This window comes from Pyrus communis, chromosome 12 (assembly GCF_041283825.1).
Source record: "Pyrus communis isolate YQ-2024b chromosome 12, ASM4128382v1, whole genome shotgun sequence".
Lineage (NCBI taxonomy): Eukaryota > Viridiplantae > Streptophyta > Magnoliopsida > Rosales > Rosaceae > Pyrus > Pyrus communis.
Genome location: NC_142576.1, coordinates 1,625,031 through 1,647,359, shown reverse-complemented (window position 1 = coordinate 1,647,359; position 22,329 = coordinate 1,625,031). Strand labels below are relative to the sequence as shown.

Here is a 22,329-nt window from a genome sequence, read left to right as displayed (position 1 = left end):
AGTTTGTAAATTCATTTTCTCCAGTTCTACTGCTACCCAACATGCATGCAAGTAACAAATGTCAACTATGGTAGCTCGTTTTCAACATCATAGGGCATTCACAAGTCCTCCTCATGTCCACCCAACATATGTCAATCTAAAATTCAACACACACACGGTACTCTCTCTCTCTCTCTCTCTCTCTCTCTCTCTCCCCCCAACAAAGGTCAGTTGATGGAGAAAAAACTTTGGAACGGCTGCCTGTTGGAGCAACTCTTACATCGAATGCTACCAACATGAGGTTGAGCGAGACTAAAATAGAAAGAATCTCATGCTTTCGTGAAGATTGCTTTATAGATGACGTGGCACAAGTTTTCCTCCGCATATAGGGCAGCTTCCAACTTAACAACAAACCCCTCGTCGTCGTGTACACGGAAGGCCTGAAATCTGGAGGTTTTCTGCAGTAAAAACGGTGCCTGTTGCACCTCACGAGTCGGAAATAAAGTTAGAGGGGTTCATGTGCGTACGTGTTTTCACGAGAAAAGGCATTGCTTCCTTCACGAGCTATACCACTGCTTTAATTTGCACGATATATAATAGAGGTTACATGAGAAAAGGCATTACTTCCTTTTTTTTTTTTTCCTTTTTTTTTTTTCAAATGTTATTATTAAGATGAGAGGTAGAAGCGAATAAAACTATTACAATAATTTAAAAGAGTCTAAAGTTTCGAACTCATGACATATGGATGAAAATTTAACACTCATCGACTAAGAGATTGGACAACATGCATGCATGCTATGTACTTGAAAAACCGTGACCAACCAAAAAATCAATTTGTAATAACAAGAATTATACCTATTTTTGTATATTTTTCTAGGTTTTTGGTATAAGAGAAATAGTCATGCGTGAACGGAACAACCCTAGCTAACGTGTCTGGTTTATTAAAAACCTTGAATGCAGAATTGCAGATCGAAAGAAGGCAGGCAGACAACAAATGTTGGAGTAACTATTATTTAAATTGTACTATTAGTATTAGATTAGTATTAGTTAGTGATCTCAAAATATCACCTCGTCAATTACTTTTTAAAACAAATACATAAATTTCAAAGAAAATCCGATGCTTAAGCTGTACAATTAGTATTAGATTAGTATTGGTTAGTGATCTCGACTCAGCGAGTCTTTTCTTATGTGATGAACTGTTGACACTGGTCTTACATTTTGTCTATGTACAGTAAGGAGAAGAGGAGGAAAAGGGGGGGGGGGGGGGGGGGGGCGCTTAGCAGGATGACATGAGATGTGTGGGATTCACTGTCCTCTCACATTTGACGAATTTTTAAGCTTAGCACGTGGACAACACAAATCAATTGACATGAAGAAAGAGGGCTTAGCATGATGAGGATTGTAACAATAGATATGTGAGATTCACTCTCAACACGTCCACTCATGTTTGACAAATTTTCAAGCATGTAGACAACACAAATCTAGTGACGTGGAGCACGTGTGACCATTGAGCTTCACATATGAGACAACATGCTATGATATTTATGAATAAAGTTAGGATTCCACTATAAAATTAATTGGCAAACACATACAAGATCTCTCATTTCTTTGAGATGAAATCCACTCTAAACAAAGTCGCACAAATAATCGTGATGATATCTTAATTCAATAAATTTGCATCTAATCATATATTGGCGTGTCGTCATATATGTCAAAACCACTAAAAAAATAAAAATAAATAAATAAATAAAATGTTGGTGCGTGGATGAACATGAGTCAAAGAACTCAAGATCAATCAAACCTAACGACGACGTTGGATCCCAAAGTTACCGGAATTATTTATTATACAAGTCAATTCATGAACGTGCTCGCAGCACGTCTACCGGAGGTTGAAAATTTTGAGGGGTAGTTTGGTCATTTGGGGAATACCAGCGGCCGAATGGTAAGCTTCGTGATTGGTGCGGATCGATTGGGCGACGAGAGATGGTGCGGGACCCCCACGCTCCTTCTCTTAGTCGGTCTTCTTGCATGAATCCGGATCCTTGCTGGATCCTCACTATATTCTTTTTATGAGGATTATGAAGATCTGTAAATTATATATGTTCATTGTATGTTGTACGGTTATAAATTATTTTAAATATTTTTATTTAAAATTAAATACAAAAAAAATCTGACAAAAACTAAACGCAAAATGTACGATGAACAAACACAATTTACGGATCTTCAGAATTCTCACCAAAAGAATCCGGAAACAATCCTATTGGTTCTTTCATCCCCCACAAAAACATATAATAAATATTAAAAAAAGAGAAAATTGGAGTAACAATCTCTGAATTCTAACTGTAGCCTTGGTTCATCATGAACCGTTCATGAACTAAAAATTCATGAATATTGATTCCTGAACTTGTTATAATGTACATCAATGATCATTTTGGTTAATTCTGTTAGAATTTCTATCCATTTTTATCCCTATAAACCCTTTATTTTGAATGAAAGTTATAACATAGCTAGTCAAAGGATCCTTATTCCGCATTATAATAAGTTAAGGGATTAATACTCACGAATTTTTAATTCATGATTAAAACTCCAATTGAGCTAAAGTTGAGCAACCAATGCTCCAATTACATCTTAAAAACCCTAAAATGATTATTTTCACTTCTTTTTGCATAATTTTTCCTCTTAATAATTTTTTTCGATTAAAAAGGAAAATGATATATATAAAACGAGTTTACAGTCGCCGTTATATTTTGGTTTAATAATCTAATATTATGCATAACATTATATTATGAATCATTACATCGTGTAATAGTATACTTGTTTCATATAAGTTGTTCTTCAAAAAAGTCGTCTAATTATGTTATGGTATGATGTTTGATAAGATGGTTTTGTAAAGTCCGAATGCCATCCAATTTGCAAAATTTCCAACAGAAAGAAACCTGCAATAAGTGATTCACATGAGAGTTTGCTCGTGATTGCGTTAACAACGCCTAGAAATAAGTTGATGTTGATTTATGAGTATGGATAATTGGTAATGATTATGGATAAGTTTATTTGCTAAGTGATTGTTTTATCAAAAATTGAAGAATAAAGTGTGACTCTTTATGAATTTTCTGTCACTCAATTTTTTTGCACAATATTTTATAAAATTGTTGAAATTAACGTTAAACTGTGAAGTGGCAAAACATGTCTTATTCAAGATAAAGGAGTTGAACATTATTCTTTGAATATCAGTTAAATTTATTTTGTATCCTAACGTCCCTCACAAAAGTTAATGTATCCTCATTTCCCGCCATTCTTGTAACCGTTACTTGTAATACATACATATGCGAGTGATAAAACATGTCTTATTCAAGATAAGGAGTTGAACATTATTCTTTGAATATTAGTTAAATTTATTTTTGACAAAACAATATTGTACACTACTCCGACCTATGAGAAAGAGTGTCCTAACTCACATCTCAAAATAACATATAACAATCTCTCAACTAATTGACTCACTAACATTTACAAAACCTATAACACAAAATGTCCCAACTCACATCTCAAACAAACAAATAACAATTTCTTGACTAATTGACTCAACTCATATTTACAAAACCTATAAGAAAGAATGTCCCAACTCACATCTCGAAAAAAACAGATAATAATATATCGATTAATGGACTAAACTCACGTCTCGAAAAAAAACAGATAATAATATCTCGATTTTCTTAATAATAAAAATTAAAAAAGTAAAGAAAAGTCTGCAAAGTCCGAAAAGATTCAATAAAGCCGTGACAAAATGGGTGGGGGCCATGTTCATCCTCCCAGCTTCCCAGCCTCCCCTCGGACCCACACCCGGTCCTCTTTTGTTTGTCGGTGTCTCCTCCTCCTCGTGCCATGTAGAGTGCAGCCTGCAGGGTTTACTTCACTTCTCTCCTTTTCACAATACTAAACAAATCAGACTTTAAAATTATATTAATTTAATTATGAGCTCGTTTGAATGTGTTTTTAAAATGACTGAAAGTGTTTTTAGTACAAATATTTGTGAAACCAATTTTTAGTAAAAATACAAGTAAATTATGAAAAAGTGATTCCTAAAAAAAGCATATAACAGGTGCTTCTTACAGAAAACATTTCAAATGCTTTTGAAACTCCAAAACATTTTCTCTAAAAACGCTTTCAGTCATTTTAAAAGCACATTCAAACGAGCCATATATTAATTGTCTTGTTTAACACTTAATCTCATAAATCTCTCTTTGTCTCTCTTGAAATAAATTTTTCAATATACCAGAAACACAAATACTTTAAACGTAATAAAACAATGTATTATAACACTTATTAATTGAGTTCTGTATCCGGCACACTGAAATTTTTTTCATCCCTCTGAGTTTCTCTAACTCTGATTAATTTGCTTATTATTTTATTAGATAGCAATTTAGCAATGTAGTCTCTCTCTCTCTCTCTCTCTCTCTCTCTCTCTTAATTCTTAAGAACTTGACAGTTTGTCTATTGGGAAGACGAGAGTAAAAACCCAAATGGGCGAATGGGGGAAAGAACTACTGCAACTTCCTCTGCAGCTTCTTCTTCTTCTTCTTCTTGCTTTTCTGCTCCCTGCTCTACTGGTCCAGTGACGACGTCGTTTTCAGCTCATTCTCCCCTGCCGCCAGCCAAAATGTCTCCTCCCTCACCTGCATTGTGATCTCTTCGATCCAACTCACTCACTCTACATTGAGGTCTTCCAAATCTCCCTATCCTCTTTCTCTCTCTAGCTTAAATTCTCTGACTTTTCTTTTTCTTTGACATTAAAGTTCAAATTTTGACTTGGGTTTTTAGTTTTGAGTTGCATTTTCCATTTTCTTAGAAGCAATTTGATTACTTTTTATTCCTTTTGACTCAGTTTTTCTCTCTCTCTCTCTCTCTGTACTTAGTTTTTACTGTGTATATTACATTGTTTGATTGCTGAGAAAGTGTGGGAAAGCAAGAGAAAATATAATGTGCAATTCATGGTTTTTCTTACTATTGGGATCTGGTTTGAGCCTAAAATTGACCATTTGGCTGAGCTAATTTGATAATTTGGACACAAAGTTCAAATTTTTGTGCATCTGTTTGCTAAAATGTTTATGTAATTTCATCTGCTTTATACCGCATTCGATTTTCTACAATAAAGAACCGGGCTTTCATCTAAAAAGAAACAGAATTTGGGATTGTCTGACTTGAATTTTGTGTTGTAAGTAGTTAATAGGGTAACTATGGTTTGGTCACATTTTGCTTTCAAGGGTTTATCAATTTGCTTGAGTGATAAATGTAGTATTGTTTTTGTTTTGGATTTACTTAGTTTATTTCTCAAGCAAGAAAAAAAAAAAAAAGAAATGCGATTTTTCCGAGCGATGCAAGTCTTGAGTGACTGCTACACATATGGTGTAGCTTTCCCTTGATGCTGAGTTGCTACGTTGAATTCGTGTTAAAGTACATTCCAAGAATCGAATAGAATTGTTTTAGCTATTGTAAATGTATATGAGATTAAAACCATTTTGTTCTTCATTCAGTGAAGATAAGTTTTGAGTCTACAACATGGAGCAATATGAAGTTCTTGAGCAAATCGGTAAAGGGGCTTTCGGTTCTGCGCTTCTTGTCAGGCATAAGCATGAAAAGAAGAAGTAAGACTGGAATTTACTTTTCCTTTTTCTTTCCCTGTATCCATGGTTACTTTCATGGGAACATGCACTGTTCAACTATTCCTCATGACAATGTTATCCAAATTTTGAGAGTTGCTCTTAACTTTGAATCTTTGATATATAAAGGTACGTGTTGAAAAAGATTCGTCTTGCTCGCCAGACTGATAGATCGCGGAGATCTGCACATCAGGAGGTTAGTATACTTTTTTGATGTTTTAGTGTGCTGATAATCTTCCATTTCTTTTCGACCTCAATTGATAATCTTCCATATACAATATATCTCATTCATCTTCTACACGACTTTACTAAAGAAAACATAGAAAGAAAAGAAATGATGGAGTATGCTGCAGGCTTTATTATATATATTGGATACCTCCAGATTTACAACTTTCCTTGTTTGTGTAGATGGAGCTCATTTCCAAGTTCAAAAATCCATTTATTGTGGAGTACAAAGATTCTTGGGTGGAAAAGGTACATTTGCCCGCAACTGTTTCTAGTGTAATTGTGCTCAGTGGTGCACTTTTCCTTTTCTCTGTATCTAGTGTAATTTTATTAATTCCCGGGTGGATACTTTGGAGTTATGGTAGCCTAGCTAGTTGCGATGGCCTAAACTTGGTTCATACTCCTTGTTTTCAGGGTTGCTATGTGTGCATTATCATCGGTTATTGCGCAGGAGGGGACATGTAAGTTTTGTATCGTGCTGAAACTTTGATATTTTTGCTTTGACTTGAAGGCTTGCATATTGTCGGCCAGGCCACTTATTCTGTGTATCTGTGCGGTACAGGGCTGAAGCTATAAAAAGGGCCAATGGTCTTCTTTTCCCCGAAGAGGTTTGAATTTGTTTTAATTCTTCTTCTTCACTTTGTTTCCTCCTGCAGAATTTTTTTTCTTAAAAGACATTCCTTGCAGAGTCGCTTTTTTCGGCTCCTATCATCTAATATGGGAATTAACCTTTTCAGAAGCTCTGTAAGTGGCTTGTCCAACTTCTGATGGCGCTAGACTACTTGCACAGGAATCATATTCTTCATCGTGATGTCAAGGTTAGTGACATTTATCCTCCTGTGCACGTTGAAAAGATGTATGTTGCTATGTCCTTTCAAATTCCCTGAAGCTAATTTGTATTAATAGTGATCCTTGATTGTTTCAGTGTTCTAATATATTCTTGACAAAAGATCAAGACATACGCCTTGGTAAGTGATCCTATATTCTTCTATAGTTCTCCATAAGCGGAGTGTAATTTTTCTGACAACAATTGATGAACGTTGGAGCAGGTGACTTTGGACTTGCCAAAATGTTGACTTCAGATGATCTTGCCTCTTCGGTAAGTAACTGTGGTTCTCTTCTGAAGTTCATATTCACAACATCTTGAAGATCTATAGTAAGAATCATTATCTCTGACCCAGGTTGTCGGAACTCCTAGCTATATGTGTCCTGAGCTTCTTGCTGATATACCTTATGGTTCAAAATCAGATATTTGGTCTTTGGGTAAGCACCGAGTGTGTGCGAATTTTTTCATTGTTGATTATTTTTCTTTTCTAGTTGCAATATGTATTGTACTAAACATATTTCGTCCAGGATGCTGTATCTATGAAATGACTTCTCATAGGGCTGCATTTAAAGCGTTTGTAAGTTTTGTAACTCATAATCTGTTTCTGTTGTTTGTGTTTCCTCAATCTGCTTCTTGTTTAAGAAAATGTTTTATGTTCCTCCGCATTTATAAATTGTTTCCTTTTTCTTTCGCATGTTATTTTTTTCTTTACGTATTTATTTGCTGTTTCTTTAACAGGATATACAAGCACTGATTAACAAAATTAACAGGTCCATAGTGGCTCCCCTTCCCACAAAGTACACTGGTGCATTGTGAGTCCGTATTTATTTTGTTTGATTCTTTGTGGCTATTCAATGTCGATTGCATGTTTAGCGCCCTTCCTTACTTTGTATGATCATCATAAATTTCCGCGACATTTGGAATTGTGTAAGGATGTTCAAGTAACCAAACAAACAGATGCTTTAATAACCTGATTTTCTGTTACCTCGTGTTTCTAGTTAGATGTGATTAAGTTACCTTTCATAGTAAATATTGTTTCTAATCACTTTCTGTATTTCTTTTTTCAGCCGAAGCCTTATTAAAAGCATGCTTCGGAAAAACCCAGAACTCAGGCCAAGTGTACGTATAATTCTCCTCTAGTGTAAATGCGTCTACGGATAGACATACTAGGATAATAGTCAAACATGACAGATTTACAAAGTTACTTATGGATTTGTTGTGCAAAATCTCTCTTCGGTGCAATGTCCAATGCATCTTGTTAAGATGTGCCACAAGCTGGTGCAGTCTGGTTTTATTTTACTGACAATCATTTTGTAATTTCCGCTTATGAACTCAAATGCACTGTACCCAATACCTGTTGAATACATATTGTTAATTCATTGTTGCCTGGTATGACTTTGGTTTCTTATAATCTTCATGAAAGCACAATATTCCTTTAGAATCAGATTCCTCAGAATTGTGACAATTCACATCTTTTAAACGTTTCATCTCACTTGAAGTGTTTTTTGTTGTGGCAGGCTGCTGAGCTGCTTGCTCACCCAGTCCTTCAGCCTCATGTTCAAAAGGTTCATCTCAAACTCAATAACCCCAGACATGGAACTTTAGCGGTCAACTGGCCTGATACTGGTTACTTGAAGAAGACAAGGTTTTCAGAGCCAGAAGCAGTTCCTTTCTCCACTCGCCGTTACCAGGACAAGCGGCATACATTCAGCAATGATAGGACTTTAAATCCTAGTATATCTGGAGGTGAGCAAGATTCTGTATGCTCTACCCAAGAAATGCATGGTGGGCCAAAATATCTGAATCGAGAATTGGCAGGACATTCTGTTGGTGGCACTGGCGCCTATAGAAAAGCAGCCATACGCAAGCAGCCAATTGCTTCCAAAACTTCCAATATCATTAACAGTCGAGTTACTCCAGCAAAAGCTTCTGCCACTCCCAAGAGATTTATGGAGCCAAAGAATCGTGCATCGGTAAGATCTCTCTCACTCTCTCAAACCAAAAGTGCAAGTTTATCTCAAACAAACTATAGCTGCATAAAAGCACTAGCCGTACTTTTGCATAATATTTTAGTTTCTAAACGGCTAGTGTTTGCTAATCTATAAGTTTAAGTTTATAAAATTCATCTTTCCAGCTTCCTGTTTCACGCGCTCCGCAGAAGACAGTGAGTACAACTCGCAGAGCATCATTGCCATTAACAAGAGCTGCAACTCAACGGTCCCCTTTCTGGCCCAATGTTGGTGTTCTTCACTGTATTAAATCTCCCGACGTTTCTGTCAATTCCCCTCGAATTGACAGGATAGCTGAATTCCCATTAGCCTCGTATGAAGAACAATTATACGAAGAACAGTTTCTGCCTATCCATAGAAACTCATCGCCCTCAGTGCAAGGTTCGTCTGGTTCCCCCCACTCTGGTGACCGTTCAACGATGAAGGACAAATGCACCGTTCAGATAAGCGACAGAGCCTCTCGCAAACTTAGTTTCACAGGTGCATGGAAGGGAATTGAACCTGGCATGTTCAAAGCTGCACCAGACAATCAAAGCGATGAATGTTCGGATCAAAATGCAACTGCTGGAGCATCAAGCCGGACCTCATCAAACACGCGCCGCCAGCATTTTGACACCTCATCATTCCAGCAAAGGGCCGAAGCTTTAGAAGGGCTGCTCGAATTCAGTGCAAGATTGCTCCAGAACGAACGATATGACGAGCTTGGGGTGTTGCTGAAGCCTTTTGGGCCAGGGAAGGTCTCTCCTAGGGAAACTGCAATTTGGTTGACTAAAAGCATCAAGCAAAATAATGTCGACCAGGATGATCAATTACAATGAGCGGTTGCAACATGTATTATATTTATTTCCAACTCGATTAGTTTTGGTAGTCACGAGTTTTCGGTTTTCATTCTTCTCAAGAGGAATTAGGCTCCTAGGTAGATCCTAATTTTGCAGGTTATGATCTCAGAAAAGGAATTGATTATCACCATGAATTCAACTTAGTTTGTGTAACTGCGATGTCTTAATAGAATCTCTCTCTCTCTCTCTCTCTCAAGAAATGGTTCAAAAATTTTCAAAAGATGGTATTTGAAATTGGCACTGAACTTCATGAACAAGTACAATTAGTTATTAGTATCTTTCATAGGAAAGTTCTTTCTGAGTAATGCAAATGCATGCTACGAAAATTCTAGAGTACATCAATGTGCGTTGAAGAATCTATCAGATTTTAGCGGGTGGACTTGAGCCGCATAAAACGTTTGGCGTTTGCATTTTAATATACATTGATGTGTAGGACTCTGCAAGCTCTATATAGGTCTGGAAGAGCTCTTCAGCATCCCTTTCTGTTAGTACAAGTTCACATGGGGCTGCAAATCAAATGGTCGACGAAATTAGACAGATACGAAAAATGCAGAAATCAACAATAAAAACCTGCAGAACTCAGTTCGTTAAGCTAAAGTTTTACCTCATACGCAGCAAGAGATTCATGATAGTAGGAATGGACAGTACTCGGGCTACCGGAGGCATGCTTGTTGTCCTCGAACAATCTTCTTGATCTGTAGAGCTTAACAAACCAGGGATCCTGGTTTTTCTGACCATCGGGTTTAAACTCTGTGGATGAACGTTTCAGCACTTGATAGTCCATGGCAACAAGTGTGGCATCCACTTCTGTTTGCTTGCTTCTATTCTTCAAGCTTCCTTCAGGCCTTTGCTTTGGTTCACTCTGTGACCTAGCTTTCGCCTTTGAAGATTTCGTGTTGGTCATGTAATTTGGCTTGAATGCAGAGTTCTCATCATCTGTGTAATCTTGGTCTTGATGAGTGAAGGGGTGTCTTGTTGGTTTTGGTTTGGATGCAGAAGGATAATTCCAGGGACTATTTGCTGTTGCAAAAGTGAAATCCTCGTAGTGATGCCGGTTTGAGATGGAAAGACGATCAGAATAGATTGTCGAATGGCCATGTTCAAACCTCCCTGCACCTTGTGAATGATTAAGGTGTTCACTAGTGCTTTTCGCAACTCGTTGAGCATCATTCGGGTTCAAATCTATTGACTTCTGCATAAACAAGACCACTTTGTAAGCTCGGTACATTTTAGGGACCTGAGCTGGATTGTGTGTTATTAATCACTACATGTTCGGTTGATCAGAAAATGCTTTCTAGAGGAGCTCAGCTTTCGAAACCCGAGTGATTTATCCAGCTCAATTGGGTTTATGATGCAATATTCACTCAGGTTTCGTAAGCTGAGATTAATCAAAGCAAAAACTAGCACAGATAGCACGAACAGGAAACATTTCAGATTGGAGGAGACTTGCCCTATGAAGTCCATTGTGCTGAGGGTGGCCTCTTTGAATGATCAACTGCTTTTTATTAGCTAGCCGTGCTTCTTCCGCCATCTGAATTCGCTTAATCCGCGCTCTAACCTGGATAGCCATCAACGCCTGCATCTGAATTAACGTAGCAGTTGTTTGTTTCCTCACAATGTGACCTCTTATCAGTGCTTGCAACTTCACCAAACCCTTCAAGGCATGTAAAGCCTTCCTTGCCTACAACAACATAAGCGATATGACTACGAAAATAGATAGATTTCGAGTTCAAAATCTTATGACATGTTTACTAATCTGTAATTAGGCGAAGATGAATTGAATTCACGAGGAGTTAGAATCCGGGATTCCCATTAAAAGTTGTTTACTAAATTATTTGGAATCGGGTTAGGAACGATCCTGAAACTAACCAGTTATAGATTAGTGAACTTGACACAATGTTTTGGATGGAAATTCGTACCAAATGCGAACGGAAGGCAGCTTGAATCCTTGTAGCTGCAGCGTTTTCGACATCTCTTGGTGTCACTGCACGATTCTTCTGAGCCTTGAGTGACAACATAGCGATGTCAGTTGAATCAACAGATTTTGTAACCATGTGGGATGCCTCTTTGCCTGCCAACTTCCCAAAGCTCCACCTTCTCCTCACTCTCGGCGTCCCCGGATGCTTCACCTCCGCCCTGGCAGAAATGGTAAGCAAAAACTCATTCGAAACGTTAGTTTTCGGAACATCGTTAATCTTTTTCTCTTGCTTTCCGACCAAGAAATTTATGATCCATCTGCTTGCCTTTCCCATCTTCAACTGTCACTAAAAGTTTATAGCACCACAGGAAAACTACATAATTACACTTTATATAGAGGAGTATAAACATAGTTACACACACACACACACACACACACATATGCATACATATATGTACAATGATCTTACTTGCGTAAATAAAATATGATCTGCATGGCTTTTTCTCAAAGTGCTTTTCTTGCATGGTCATCTTTGTGCTGGTTATTTAATCACTTCGGCCTGCAGAGGTTGCTCTTAGAAAGCCATTTGTCACCCTCATATGGTATTTAAAGTGAAAATAAATAAATAAATAAACTGCTTAGAATTTTAGGAGGAAGCTGCATCAAATCAAGGCATCAATGGACTTATTAATCCCTAATGTCCTCTTTACTTGGTGATAAATAAAGCATCTTTTTTATCTCTCAAAAATTTCATAAAACGGACTTTCTAGAGACCCCTAATAACCAATCTTCGCATGAATTGCTAAGGATCCATTAAGTCCAACGTTGATTCCTTTAGACGTGTCAATGGGGCAAATGTGTCCATAATAACTATGGTGGATATCTCGTATACGAAAACTAGCAATTCGCCCTGTCAATCCTCCAGGGCCCATAACTCTTCGTGTTACTGGTCACAATGATGAGTGACCCAACTAATCACCTTTTTATAAACTTCCAAATTTGGAACTTTAGAAAGTGATAACTACACGGTTTTTTCTCTCCCAACGAATTTGTGTATAATTTTGTTTCTTGTTTTCTACTTGTCGAATGCTTCTTCAAGGACTTCCAAGTTACATGTTTTTAATGAAAGCACTTTGTGTACAAACGCTTATGAGCATAAGTGTTACAAAAGCAGTCTCAAACGAGCCTTATACCCCATTAGGCCGTCATTGACTGCTTTCCGGACCGGCCAATGCAGCATTTCTTTAGGGGGTCAGGGATTGCTGACATAACACCTTCCACAAATCTTGAAAGACTTGGAACTTGCCCAGAAAGTTTCTCATACGTTCTATATAGATCATGAAACCATGCAACTATGTAAAACTCAACAATTTCGGTCAAAATACTAAACTCATCCGACATTGAATTGCCGAAAGCATTCAAACAGATTATTGCTAATAACCAGAACAGAAGCAGTAGATCTAATTTTCATCGCTTCGTCGTCAACACGCTGACTTCATGAACACAAATATTAGCTCTCTTCTGAATTCAGTAAACGCTAGTGGTCCGATAACAAAAGATCTCCTACCTCGCAAGCATAACTCCGTCTGCATAAGAAACATGAAATCATATCAAACAAGGAAAAAAAATTGAGAACCGGCAAAACTAAGCGAGCAGAGGCATGGAACCTAGTGAATGCTGCATGCCTTTCTTTCTAGAGGCCAGGTCTCAAGTTTATTTAAAAAACGCAGATTGTTTTGGTGCACGCGAGAGGTAAACTATTTCAAAGCTAGATTCACAACCTATTAACCAAATCTCCTGAAAGAAATTACGAAACTTTAACGAAAAGCTTCTGGTACTGTTCACTTTAACGAAAAATTACATTTTTACACTAAAAAGTCAATCATGATACTATTTATTTTATCTTTTATTTTATCCTTATCATTAAGATTCAAAGTTTTCAAGCTTTTTTCATTAGTTTTCCTAAAAAAGTATCATCCGCAAAGTGGAAATACGAATTTAGCAGGGAAGTAAAATGCTAGGAGCCGAAAGAAAAAGATCAACCTTCAATTATCTGAGCTTCTCCTTCGCACTGCTCTTTCTTGCAGATTCCTTCACTCGCTCAATATAACCTTCAATTGGAGGAGTCAGAGTTTCCATGAACCGGTTTACTGGGAACGGAGTAAGATCTCAATCTCCACATCAACCAAACCTAGTGATACCAAATCCAAACCAGGAGTTCCAATAACTGTTGGTTTTTCTGGGATGCCCAATTTTCCCTTGTCTTTCTTCAGCATCTCAATCTCACGCTGTCGCTCTATGCTAATAAGTCCCATCTTCTCTCGCATTATTGACGTTTTCTTTGTACCAGTGGTAACCACCTAACAGGCGTGGGGGCATTTAAGCATGAATCATACAACTTTTCCGCCGGACTTATGTGACCTCCTCCACCTTTAGCAGCAGGGGCTGCGGTTCCCCTTTTTACAGTTATCTTTGACCGCTTTAGTGGCCCTGCAGTTTTTGTCTTTGATTTACCCTTTGCCGTCCCACTTACAGAGCATCTCTGGAGGAAGTTGTGGCTTGAAGAAGACTCAATGAAAGACGTCACATGTTTAAGAGAAGACGTCACATGTTTAAGAATAATCGTCCCTTAACTTTAATCAAATTAGAGTAATAGTCCTTTAACCAAAAATTTGTTGTCATTGGTCCCTCAACTCATCAAAACGTGTAGCTATGGTCATTTTCGTCAACTTTGTCAGAATTTTGTCAAAATGAGTTATGTTGGAAGGATTATTGCTACAAATTATGTTCTAAAAATCCCCACGCTAGCGCCATTTAGGCGCTAGGCGGATGGTCACCGTCCCGATTACTACCTAGGCGTTTGAAAATTTAGGCGGATGGTCACCGTCCCGATTACTACCTAGGCGGATGGTCACCGTCCAGACACGCCTAGACTCCCCCGCCTAGGCTCCAATTCACTTAGACAGAAAATAAATAACTATCATTTTGCATTATTATTTTTTTAATAAATTGTAAAAAACTTATTGAATACTACAATGAACACAAATTATATGTTTGTTCCCCATATTTTCATTATGTTTCAATACTTCATAATATATATGTCATTCTATTTTGTAATTTATGATTTAATTATATATATTTTAAATATAAAATAAAATAAAATAAAAATAAAACAATCCGTAATCAAATTACAGGAAATGAATCAAAAAATAAAAAAGATTGAACTTTCAACCATCAGAACCAAATCTTTAATCCATTCAAACTATTATTAATTTTTTTTTTATCCAATATAGGAAGAAAAGGAGAGAGATACGTACCTGTTAGCTTGATTAAATCAGCAGAGTAGCAACGGACTGAGGATCAATTTTTTATTATGACAGAAATATGAATGGTATACTACATGTTTTTATATAAGTGGTGAAAAATTTTATTTTTTAAGTTATTAATTTTTTAATACACATATCTTACTATTTATATAATAACACGTGGTGAATCATCTTATTTACCAATTACACTAAAAAATCTCTCCGGACCGAAGAGTGAGAGAGGAGGAGAGAGATGGGAAGAAAAGGGTTCGAACTTCGAAGGTTTAAGCGAACGATGAGAAATGATAGACGGGTGTTGGATTACGGGTTAGAATATGGGTGGGTTAAAGTTGGGCTTGGCCTGCTTAGGTATGATGATCTTCTCCAAGTAGGCCTCACATATGGGCCCAAAAGTGGGTCGAGCACAAAACTGAAAAACGAAGTTTTTGTTTCTTAAAGATTAATCCCTTGATTAATAGGTATACTTGCGAGTGGTTCTAAAATTGCTAAAAGCGCTTATAAATATGTTTGACAATAAATTTAAAAAATTCTTATTCGTTTTATAAATGTTTTTTGTAAAACCAAGTACAGTTCCAACTTTTTCTTTCAAAGCACTTCTACTAAAAGTTCTCATGAACTAAAGTACTTTCGAACGGGCTACATTAATTTGATCCAAAATAGTTTCATAGCAAATTAGTTGTATAACTTAACTAAGCTTTATATTCTCGAGTTGAAAGAAAGAAAGTTAACACTCGTTAGGAAGTGTATTTAAAATGACTGAAATAACTGCATTAAGTTGGTCTAAATTAATTAAATGCATATTAATAAACTAACAAAATAGCTTTCGTATGTGAGAGAGAGATTATGAATAACTGGATCTATCGTTTTGTATATTCATCTCTCATCGTAGATATAAAAAAAATACATCACCAGCTCCACACAAGAATCTCTTTAGTTGTTGAGAACATGCGGTTCAATTAATTAGCATAATCTCATGCTTATTGAAATCATAAACCTAAACTCCACTAATAGCAAAAAATTAAATATATGGTTTGGTTTATGAAATGGTGTGTTTGACTTCTGATTTCATCTTCTTCTCATTGTTTTCTTCTATATTCTTGTTAAGCGAAATGCTAAAGGGACTGTATAAAAGTAGGACTCTCTGTCATTTCATAGTTTAATATCAATTATCGTGCAAGTGTTATAAAATATTGTGTCATACAATTTAACGTGTCAATTATTGTACAAATATTATAAAATATTACGTAAAAATTATAAAGTAGCACAAAGTTCATAGAAAATCTCACGTGAGAGTGTTCTTAACATTTCTCTTCTTGTTAACATCATTGAACTATTTTTTTCGAAAAGATTTAATATATATGGACTATGGTTTTAAATAAACTCAATTATATTAATTTAGTTATTTCATATTCAACCACCCCAAATAAAAAAGAGAACCAATCATAAAATATAAAAGAATAAAAGAGAATGGAAGAATATCCAACGGAGACGTCAAGACGACAACATTCGAAACCTAATCCTCTAACATGTTTTTAACTTGCAGCACACTTTTATTTTTGTGGGAGAAGAGTTCTCGCTCTTCTTGATTCCTCTGCTATTCTCTTTTTTCCTATTTAAATTATTAGGATTAAGATATATTAAATTTTATATTGATTTTTTTAAAGAAAATAAGACAAAAATAAAGTATAAGAGGAGGGGAGGGCAGAGAATGAGAGAGAAGATGATGAGAATATGACGGCAGATAATCTTGCTTTATTTTTGTGATTGCAAAATTTTCCAATTATGAGAAAACCAACATATTAATATGATTTTCTTTGAGTCATCTTTTCCATTTTTTTTTTTTCCACGGAAAGTATAAATGTAGTATAATATTTTAGTAGATAAAATGTTAAGTTTTATCCATACATCTCGAGTTTGAACTCTTATATTTTCTAAATTATTATAATAGTTTCGAACTCACTAATTCTCTTTAATAATAAAAATTCTCTCTGTGGTTGGCATCTTCTTTTTGTTTTGGCTTAAACATTTGGAAAAGGGAGAGTAGCTAATTTACTGACTATTTTATATGGCCCACTAACATTTTAACACCTGTACTATGAGAATATTACCATCCTGTCTTGCTAACCAAACATCCGCCACTCCCCCTAAACCTAGTACCAAACATCATCCTTCTTCCTCCCCTTCCAAACTGCCATGGCATATCTGTCGACGTCAACCCTACCGACCCAATGCCAGTACCTACTCTAACTGACGCCTTCCTCGTCGACCCAACCAACCCATCCCTATATCTCGCCGCCGTTGACCTTCCTTCGTAACACCCATATCTAACCAATAGAATCTGACCGGCAAAGAGGAATGAAGGGGGGCCGCCGTCGAAGAGAGGGTTTGCGGTGGGTTCTCCGGCGAACAGAGGGGCTGGGGTAGTCCAGGTCGTCGGAGAAGAGATAGGTGGAGTTGGGGTCGCCGGAAAAGTAAGAGATTGGGGGCGGTCTCACAAAAGAAGAGAAGGGATGGGGGTTGGGCTCGCCTGAGAAGAGAGAGTTATGGGGTGGACTCGCCGGAGAAGTGAGGAATTGATGGTTCATGGTTGGTCTCACCGGCGAAGAGGGAGGAAGGAGGGGGAGTTTCTGCGCATAGGCAAGAAGGGAGAGACGATGACAGTGTTTGGTTGTGAAGATGGAAGATGGATAATGTTTGGTTACGAAGATAGTAGAAGTTTGGGAGGAATTTTTTTTGACAGGTGTTAAAGTTTTAGTGGGCCACGTATAATGGTGAATGAATTGATTATCCTTTGAAAAATGCTTCCTCTTTTGTGGTCGTTGTTTGATTAAGAATTTATTAGACGGCTTAATTAAGGAGAAATGTTGACTTTGTGGACGCTCAAAGCTTCTGCCCCCATCGTGTCACTCTTCTAGAATTACAACTTCCCGTTTTGAATTTTGCACGACATTGTTGAATTGGGAAAGGGGTATCCTCTGGATTTCTTTCATCAAGTTTATCAAGTTCATCAAGTTTGCTTATTCGAACTATTGAAATTTGATCAAATAACTACAAATAAGATGTTATTTTGAAAATTATAATAACTTTAACCATTGAATTAAATTTCATTGGGCCGGATTAGTGGATTTGATGAACTTGACTAAAGGAATCCAAGTCCTTAGTTTTTTTTTTTTTTTTTTTTTTTTTTCTTATTTTTTCTTAGAATTCTAATTGTCTAATTGATTGAAATTGGAATTGTTAGTTATATTTATAAATTGTTTTTTCTTTTGTATTCTTTTCTCAACATTCATATTGACAACAGTGTATCAAATAAATATAATCCGATCGTGGATAAAATGATCCATTTCTATCTCCGTCCCATAACTTTTATTTCATTCAAATAATGGATTCTTGTATTTTCTGTGATACAAGAAGTCTTTTTTTGATCGAAGGAGATCCATTTCCGTTGAATTGTACTACCAATATGTTGGAACTTGCAAATGCTTTACTTAATATTACTTTTAGCAAAAGATACATTTTTTTTAATATCGTTTTTTTTTGTAACTTCTTGGCCTTTTAGTCATTGAGTTTTGGTTTAGCATTTTCAAGAGATCGATGAACGCCAAGGGCTCCTATCTCTATAGGTATAGTCAAGTACCGAAAGAACTTAACTTATTTGGACTAAACCGTAAGTACTTTAATCTTTATAACGTTGTCAATGACTAAAAAAACTTATTTGAACAACTTTAAGAAAACACCACCATCTATGAAAGCTTAGTCTTTTTTTTTTTTTTTTTTTTTTTTTTTAACAAACAATAGTATCTACGACCTCTTACTGAACTAAACTTGCAATGGGTTAACCATAATAATATAGTTCAATTTTGCTTTTAGCGAAAATCTAACCTAAGACCTCTCATTACGAGTAAAAATAAATATCACTAAACTGTAGTATTTAGTGACAAAGCCTACTGACTTTAAAAACCGATGCACGTTTACTTGTATCAATGGCTCATAATTACCAAATCTATATGGTTTTGTTTTGTTGTTGTTAAATGGTAGGATTTGAAGGTTAAAACCTCGATGTTTCTTTGTTCTGGTAGCATATGTTGACTTTGGCAAACCCTAGTGGACCCAAAGAAATTCGATTTTATGAAGAATATTTTAATGAGAATAATTGGCAATTACACGTTGCACAATAACAAATTAACAACCACCCTCTTCACGTTTTTTTTTTTTTTTCAAATTACGGAACCTTCTTTCGGGGGACAGAATTGGGCAGCCGCCAGAAGTTTCTCCACCGCTTTGATACCTTCTTAATCTTCAATCTTAATCACATGTTAATTCAGTTTACACTACATCAAACTTTAATGATTCAAACCGTTTATTTCTCAAGTTGCACCTCATACATCATCTTTACAAAATATTAGTCAGATCGAAAATATTAAGTTTGATGTGAAGTGGGCCCCACACCAATCCACATTTTTTGAAAAAAAAAAAAAGAGGATCCCTTTGCATAAAAGGGTCTGTATAATTCGATGTGAAATGGGTCCCACATCCACTTCACATCCAACTTCAACAATCCAAATCATTTATTTTGTAAATCTCGATTTATAGATTATCTTTTTAAAAATTCAATTCAATCCGAAACTATTTGCCTATTTAATTATCATGATAAAAGTTTATTGTTTCTTATATAACAAAGTATTCGTTAATTTCTTTGAACCCAATTAAATGTTTTAAATATTTCTGATTTTGCAAGGATGATCTATGAGGTGAAACTTGAAAAAATAGACAATTCAGATCGTTAAAATTCGATGTCGTGTGAACCCTACCCAATTTTTATAGAAAAATGAAAATCCCTTCATTTAAAGGCTTCATATATATATATATATATATATATATATATATATATAAAGAGAGAGAGCCTAACTTCATTAGAAACAACCTTCACAGAATACCTCCCTCCCTCTCTCTCAAAACCAGATACAAATGGCTTTCTCTAACTCCATGGCCGTTTTATATGTGCTTCTGGTAGCGGTGCCCATGGCTGCTTTCACCTTGGACTGGCCGGATAACTTAGCTCCTACTATTGCCGGTGAGCACTTCATTTTCTCTCCGAAAACACATCCTTTCGAACTCTGTCTGTAACTCACTATAGGCTTGACAAACAAAGAGAAGATGTTTACGAGTGACGTATTATCGTTCTTTTATATCAACTGGTTTCTTTCTTCTTACACATGTTCTTCTTGTTGCAGCTGAAATATGTAAACAAGTTGAGTGTGGAAGGGGAGCATGCAAATTCGACATGAACGAACCATTAGGTTTCACCTGCGAGTGCGAAGCGAACTGGAAGCGCACGTTTGATGGGGACGATGATCTGAAGTTTCTCCCCTGTGTCATCCCCAACTGTAAGCTCTAACTCTCTCCCTCTCGAACAAAAACTTGAGGAGCAAGATTCCGTTTTGCAAGATGTCATGGCTTAGGATCGGTTCTAATTTTCGTGTTTTCGCAGGTACGCTGGATTACAACTGCCAGCCAGCTCCACCTTCAGTTCCTAAGAGAGAAGTCCCTCACAATTTATCTGCCCTTGATCGTAATTACCACTAAACCAGCTCAATTATCTCATCCATAAATTAACATAGTTAATCACTTTGGTTCCTTTTACTAATAACTCGAATTTTCGGTGGTTAAACAGCTTGTTACTGGTCTTACTGCGGAGAAGGTAACTGCGTAAGGAACAGCACGTACAATTACGCACCCATCTGTGAATGCAAATCCGGCTCCTCTAATCTTCTCAACGTCACAGCATTTCCCTGCTACAATGAATGTAAGAACACTAACTAAACTTGTTTTAATTCTGGTTTACAACATAATTAACATACTTTCAAGAATCTGGAGAAAGTAATGGGAGCTTTAATTTTTTAGAGTTTTAACGAAACACTCTCGGTACTATTCACTTTTAACAAAAAACCACACTTTTACCTTTCTCTGGTACTATTCACTACACCTTTATTTGTCATTTTTCATTAAAACTAAAGTTTTTTTAGACGTTTCATTAGTTTTCCTTTAATTTTTTTTGTAATCTTTCAGGCACGCTTCAACCCGACTGCGCGAGTCTAGGAATTAAGGTTGCAAACTCAAATTCCCCCACTGGCTCTGGGAATGACAACAGTCAAGGTGAGATTGTCTGTCAATCTAAAGGCCAACTAAGTAAAAGCTCGTTTGATAACCATGTCGTTTTTAAAGTTTACATCTCTACGCAATTGACTTTAAAAAGGCATCACATAGTTGTGAAAATATAGCCTAAAATCCACACAATATATTGACATTTTTTTTCTTCCTCTTCTCCTCTCGATTTCCAGCTACATTGTTCTTGCCCGGAAAGTTCCAATTGATGGCCATACTGACTGTGTCCGTGGGTATGATTCTGAGGAAGTAGAATCGAAAGTCCTGTTACACGATTGTGGATTACATTTGTTCGTTTGATCATCCTTTGGTTTCATAAACTTCAGGTTCATTTTGTTGTTGTAACATCGCTTCGATGTTTCACCAGTTCATCAATTTGTATAAAGTCAGTTTGTGTAAATAAATCGACGCAGTCATAGCCCCACGACTGTCATATATTGCACTTGTATACAGATTTTTATGTGTAAGTACCTCTTACGGATCATCAATCATCGACAGAGCAGATTTTCTACAAGTATCTTATGGCTTTCTAAGCTGCACACACTAACATACACTGGGTAGATATAGATTTATCGACGTCATAAGCAAATCAACTTCTCATCAGAAAATACTTCCGATACAACGGAAAAGATTTTACAAGTCGATAAAACCCACCCTCGTGAAACAATTTATAGAACTGATGCAATCGGCATAAGAAATGAAGACAACTAAGTCATATGCAGATCAAATTTTCATTAGAACACTTCCAATACAACGGAAAAACTTTAACAATCAAACCTCCTCTCACCAGACAATTAGAAGAACACATGCCATCAACAGAAAAAGAAGACAAACCGAAAACATGATCAAGTTATAAATACGCTACTCAGGTTGCAACCGAAACCATATTACACGTTCTGTATGATTTAGGCTTGAATAGGAATCGGTTCATTTGTAACACAGCCGTTTTTGCAGACACTAAGGACTATTCACATAAGCTTACTCACCATAAAATGGAGAAGTTTACAGACTGATGAACCAAGAGATTAACCGATATCATATAGCATACAAGAGAGCCACATGCATCATACAGCATACAAGAGAGCCACATGCATCATACAGCATACAAGAGAGCCATTAACTAGCATAAGTTGTTCACTGATCGATACTCAGTTCATTTGCAAGTCACAGTGATCACAAAAGCTACCGAGCTTGATCCTCTAATCTAAGAAGGTAGTGATCACTTAAAAATATCAGTTCAAAGTCAAGAGAAAACGTTGTCGAAATCTTAGCTATTCTGATGACGAGTTGAAAAGTAGGAAACACTTGACGCTCGAAAGCCTCAAGAAAAGTATGGTTATGGTTGTCAGTTCTCAGTTCACTCTCCTAAAAATATCCAGAAACAAGAC

General features: G+C 36.4%; 3 protein-coding genes and 1 pseudogene across 6 annotated transcripts; 2 read left to right on the top strand and 2 right to left on the bottom strand.

Moving 5' to 3' along the window:
• Nucleotides 1-4,291: 4,291 nt before the first annotated feature.
• Nucleotides 4,292-9,685, top strand: LOC137745355 (serine/threonine-protein kinase Nek3). Of its 4 annotated transcripts, none has more exons than XM_068485301.2 (16): nucleotides 4,292-4,694; nucleotides 5,508-5,618; nucleotides 5,763-5,829; nucleotides 6,042-6,107; nucleotides 6,273-6,319; nucleotides 6,421-6,466; nucleotides 6,596-6,676; nucleotides 6,784-6,826; nucleotides 6,908-6,957; nucleotides 7,040-7,121; nucleotides 7,212-7,261; nucleotides 7,423-7,496; nucleotides 7,752-7,803; nucleotides 8,202-8,430; nucleotides 8,503-8,657; nucleotides 8,819-9,685. In XM_068485301.2, the coding sequence occupies exons 2-16, from the start codon at nucleotides 5,533-5,535 to the stop codon at nucleotides 9,509-9,511; spliced, it is 1,821 nt and encodes a 606-aa protein (XP_068341402.2). In that variant the 5' UTR covers nucleotides 4,292-4,694; nucleotides 5,508-5,532; the 3' UTR covers nucleotides 9,512-9,685. The 4 variants fall into 4 exon arrangements, with proteins under 4 accessions (XP_068341402.2, XP_068341400.2, XP_088537532.1 ...); XM_088681406.1 differs by having other exon boundaries at nucleotides 4,429-4,694; nucleotides 8,843-9,685; XM_068485299.2 differs by having other exon boundaries at nucleotides 4,322-4,694; nucleotides 8,202-8,657.
• Nucleotides 9,686-9,876: 191 nt separating this feature from the next.
• LOC137745431 (protein IQ-DOMAIN 19-like) lies at nucleotides 9,877-11,854 on the bottom strand. The gene is made up of 4 exons (XM_088681407.1): nucleotides 11,452-11,854; nucleotides 10,983-11,213; nucleotides 10,137-10,724; nucleotides 9,877-10,038 (listed from the first exon to the last, which is right to left on the bottom strand). The coding sequence occupies exons 1-4, from the start codon at nucleotides 11,782-11,784 to the stop codon at nucleotides 10,018-10,020; spliced, it is 1,173 nt and encodes a 390-aa protein (XP_088537533.1). The 5' UTR covers nucleotides 11,785-11,854; the 3' UTR covers nucleotides 9,877-10,017.
• Nucleotides 11,855-13,499: 1,645 nt separating this feature from the next.
• LOC148692132 (uncharacterized) lies at nucleotides 13,500-17,361 on the bottom strand (annotated as a pseudogene).
• A 2,318-nt stretch (nucleotides 17,362-19,679) lies between these two features.
• LOC137744135 (uncharacterized) lies at nucleotides 19,680-21,455 on the top strand. The gene is made up of 6 exons (XM_068484001.2): nucleotides 19,680-19,850; nucleotides 20,011-20,163; nucleotides 20,268-20,348; nucleotides 20,451-20,582; nucleotides 20,846-20,932; nucleotides 21,118-21,455. The coding sequence occupies exons 1-6, from the start codon at nucleotides 19,745-19,747 to the stop codon at nucleotides 21,192-21,194; spliced, it is 636 nt and encodes a 211-aa protein (XP_068340102.2). The 5' UTR covers nucleotides 19,680-19,744; the 3' UTR covers nucleotides 21,195-21,455.
• The last annotated feature ends 874 nt before the right edge of the window (nucleotides 21,456-22,329 follow it).

Bases quoted from the DNA above. Each gene is read 5' to 3' on its own strand.
- LOC137744135 (XM_068484001.2), top strand. From the start codon at position 19,745: ATGGCTTTCTCTAACTCCATGGCCGTTTTATATGTGCTTCTGGTAGCG. The intron at 19,851-20,010 runs GTGAGCACTTCA...TTCTTGTTGCAG, and splicing joins CTTAGCTCCTACTATTGCCG to CTGAAATATGTAAACAAGTT. The intron at 20,933-21,117 runs GTGAGATTGTCT...CTCGATTTCCAG, and splicing joins TGGGAATGACAACAGTCAAG to CTACATTGTTCTTGCCCGGA.
- LOC137745431 (XM_088681407.1), bottom strand. From the start codon at position 11,784: ATGGGAAAGGCAAGCAGATGGATCATAAATTTCTTGGTCGGAAAGCAA. The intron at 11,214-11,451 runs GTACGAATTTCC...ATGTTGTTGTAG, and splicing joins CTGCCTTCCGTTCGCATTTG to GCAAGGAAGGCTTTACATGC. The intron at 10,039-10,136 runs GTAAAACTTTAG...TTTGATTTGCAG, and splicing joins AATCTCTTGCTGCGTATGAG to CCCCATGTGAACTTGTACTA.
- LOC137745355 (XM_068485299.2), top strand. From the start codon at position 5,533: ATGGAGCAATATGAAGTTCTTGAGCAAATCGGTAAAGGGGCTTTCGGT. The intron at 6,958-7,039 runs GTAAGTAACTGT...TCTCTGACCCAG, and splicing joins CAGATGATCTTGCCTCTTCG to GTTGTCGGAACTCCTAGCTA. The intron at 7,497-7,751 runs GTGAGTCCGTAT...TTCTTTTTTCAG, and splicing joins ACAAAGTACACTGGTGCATT to CCGAAGCCTTATTAAAAGCA.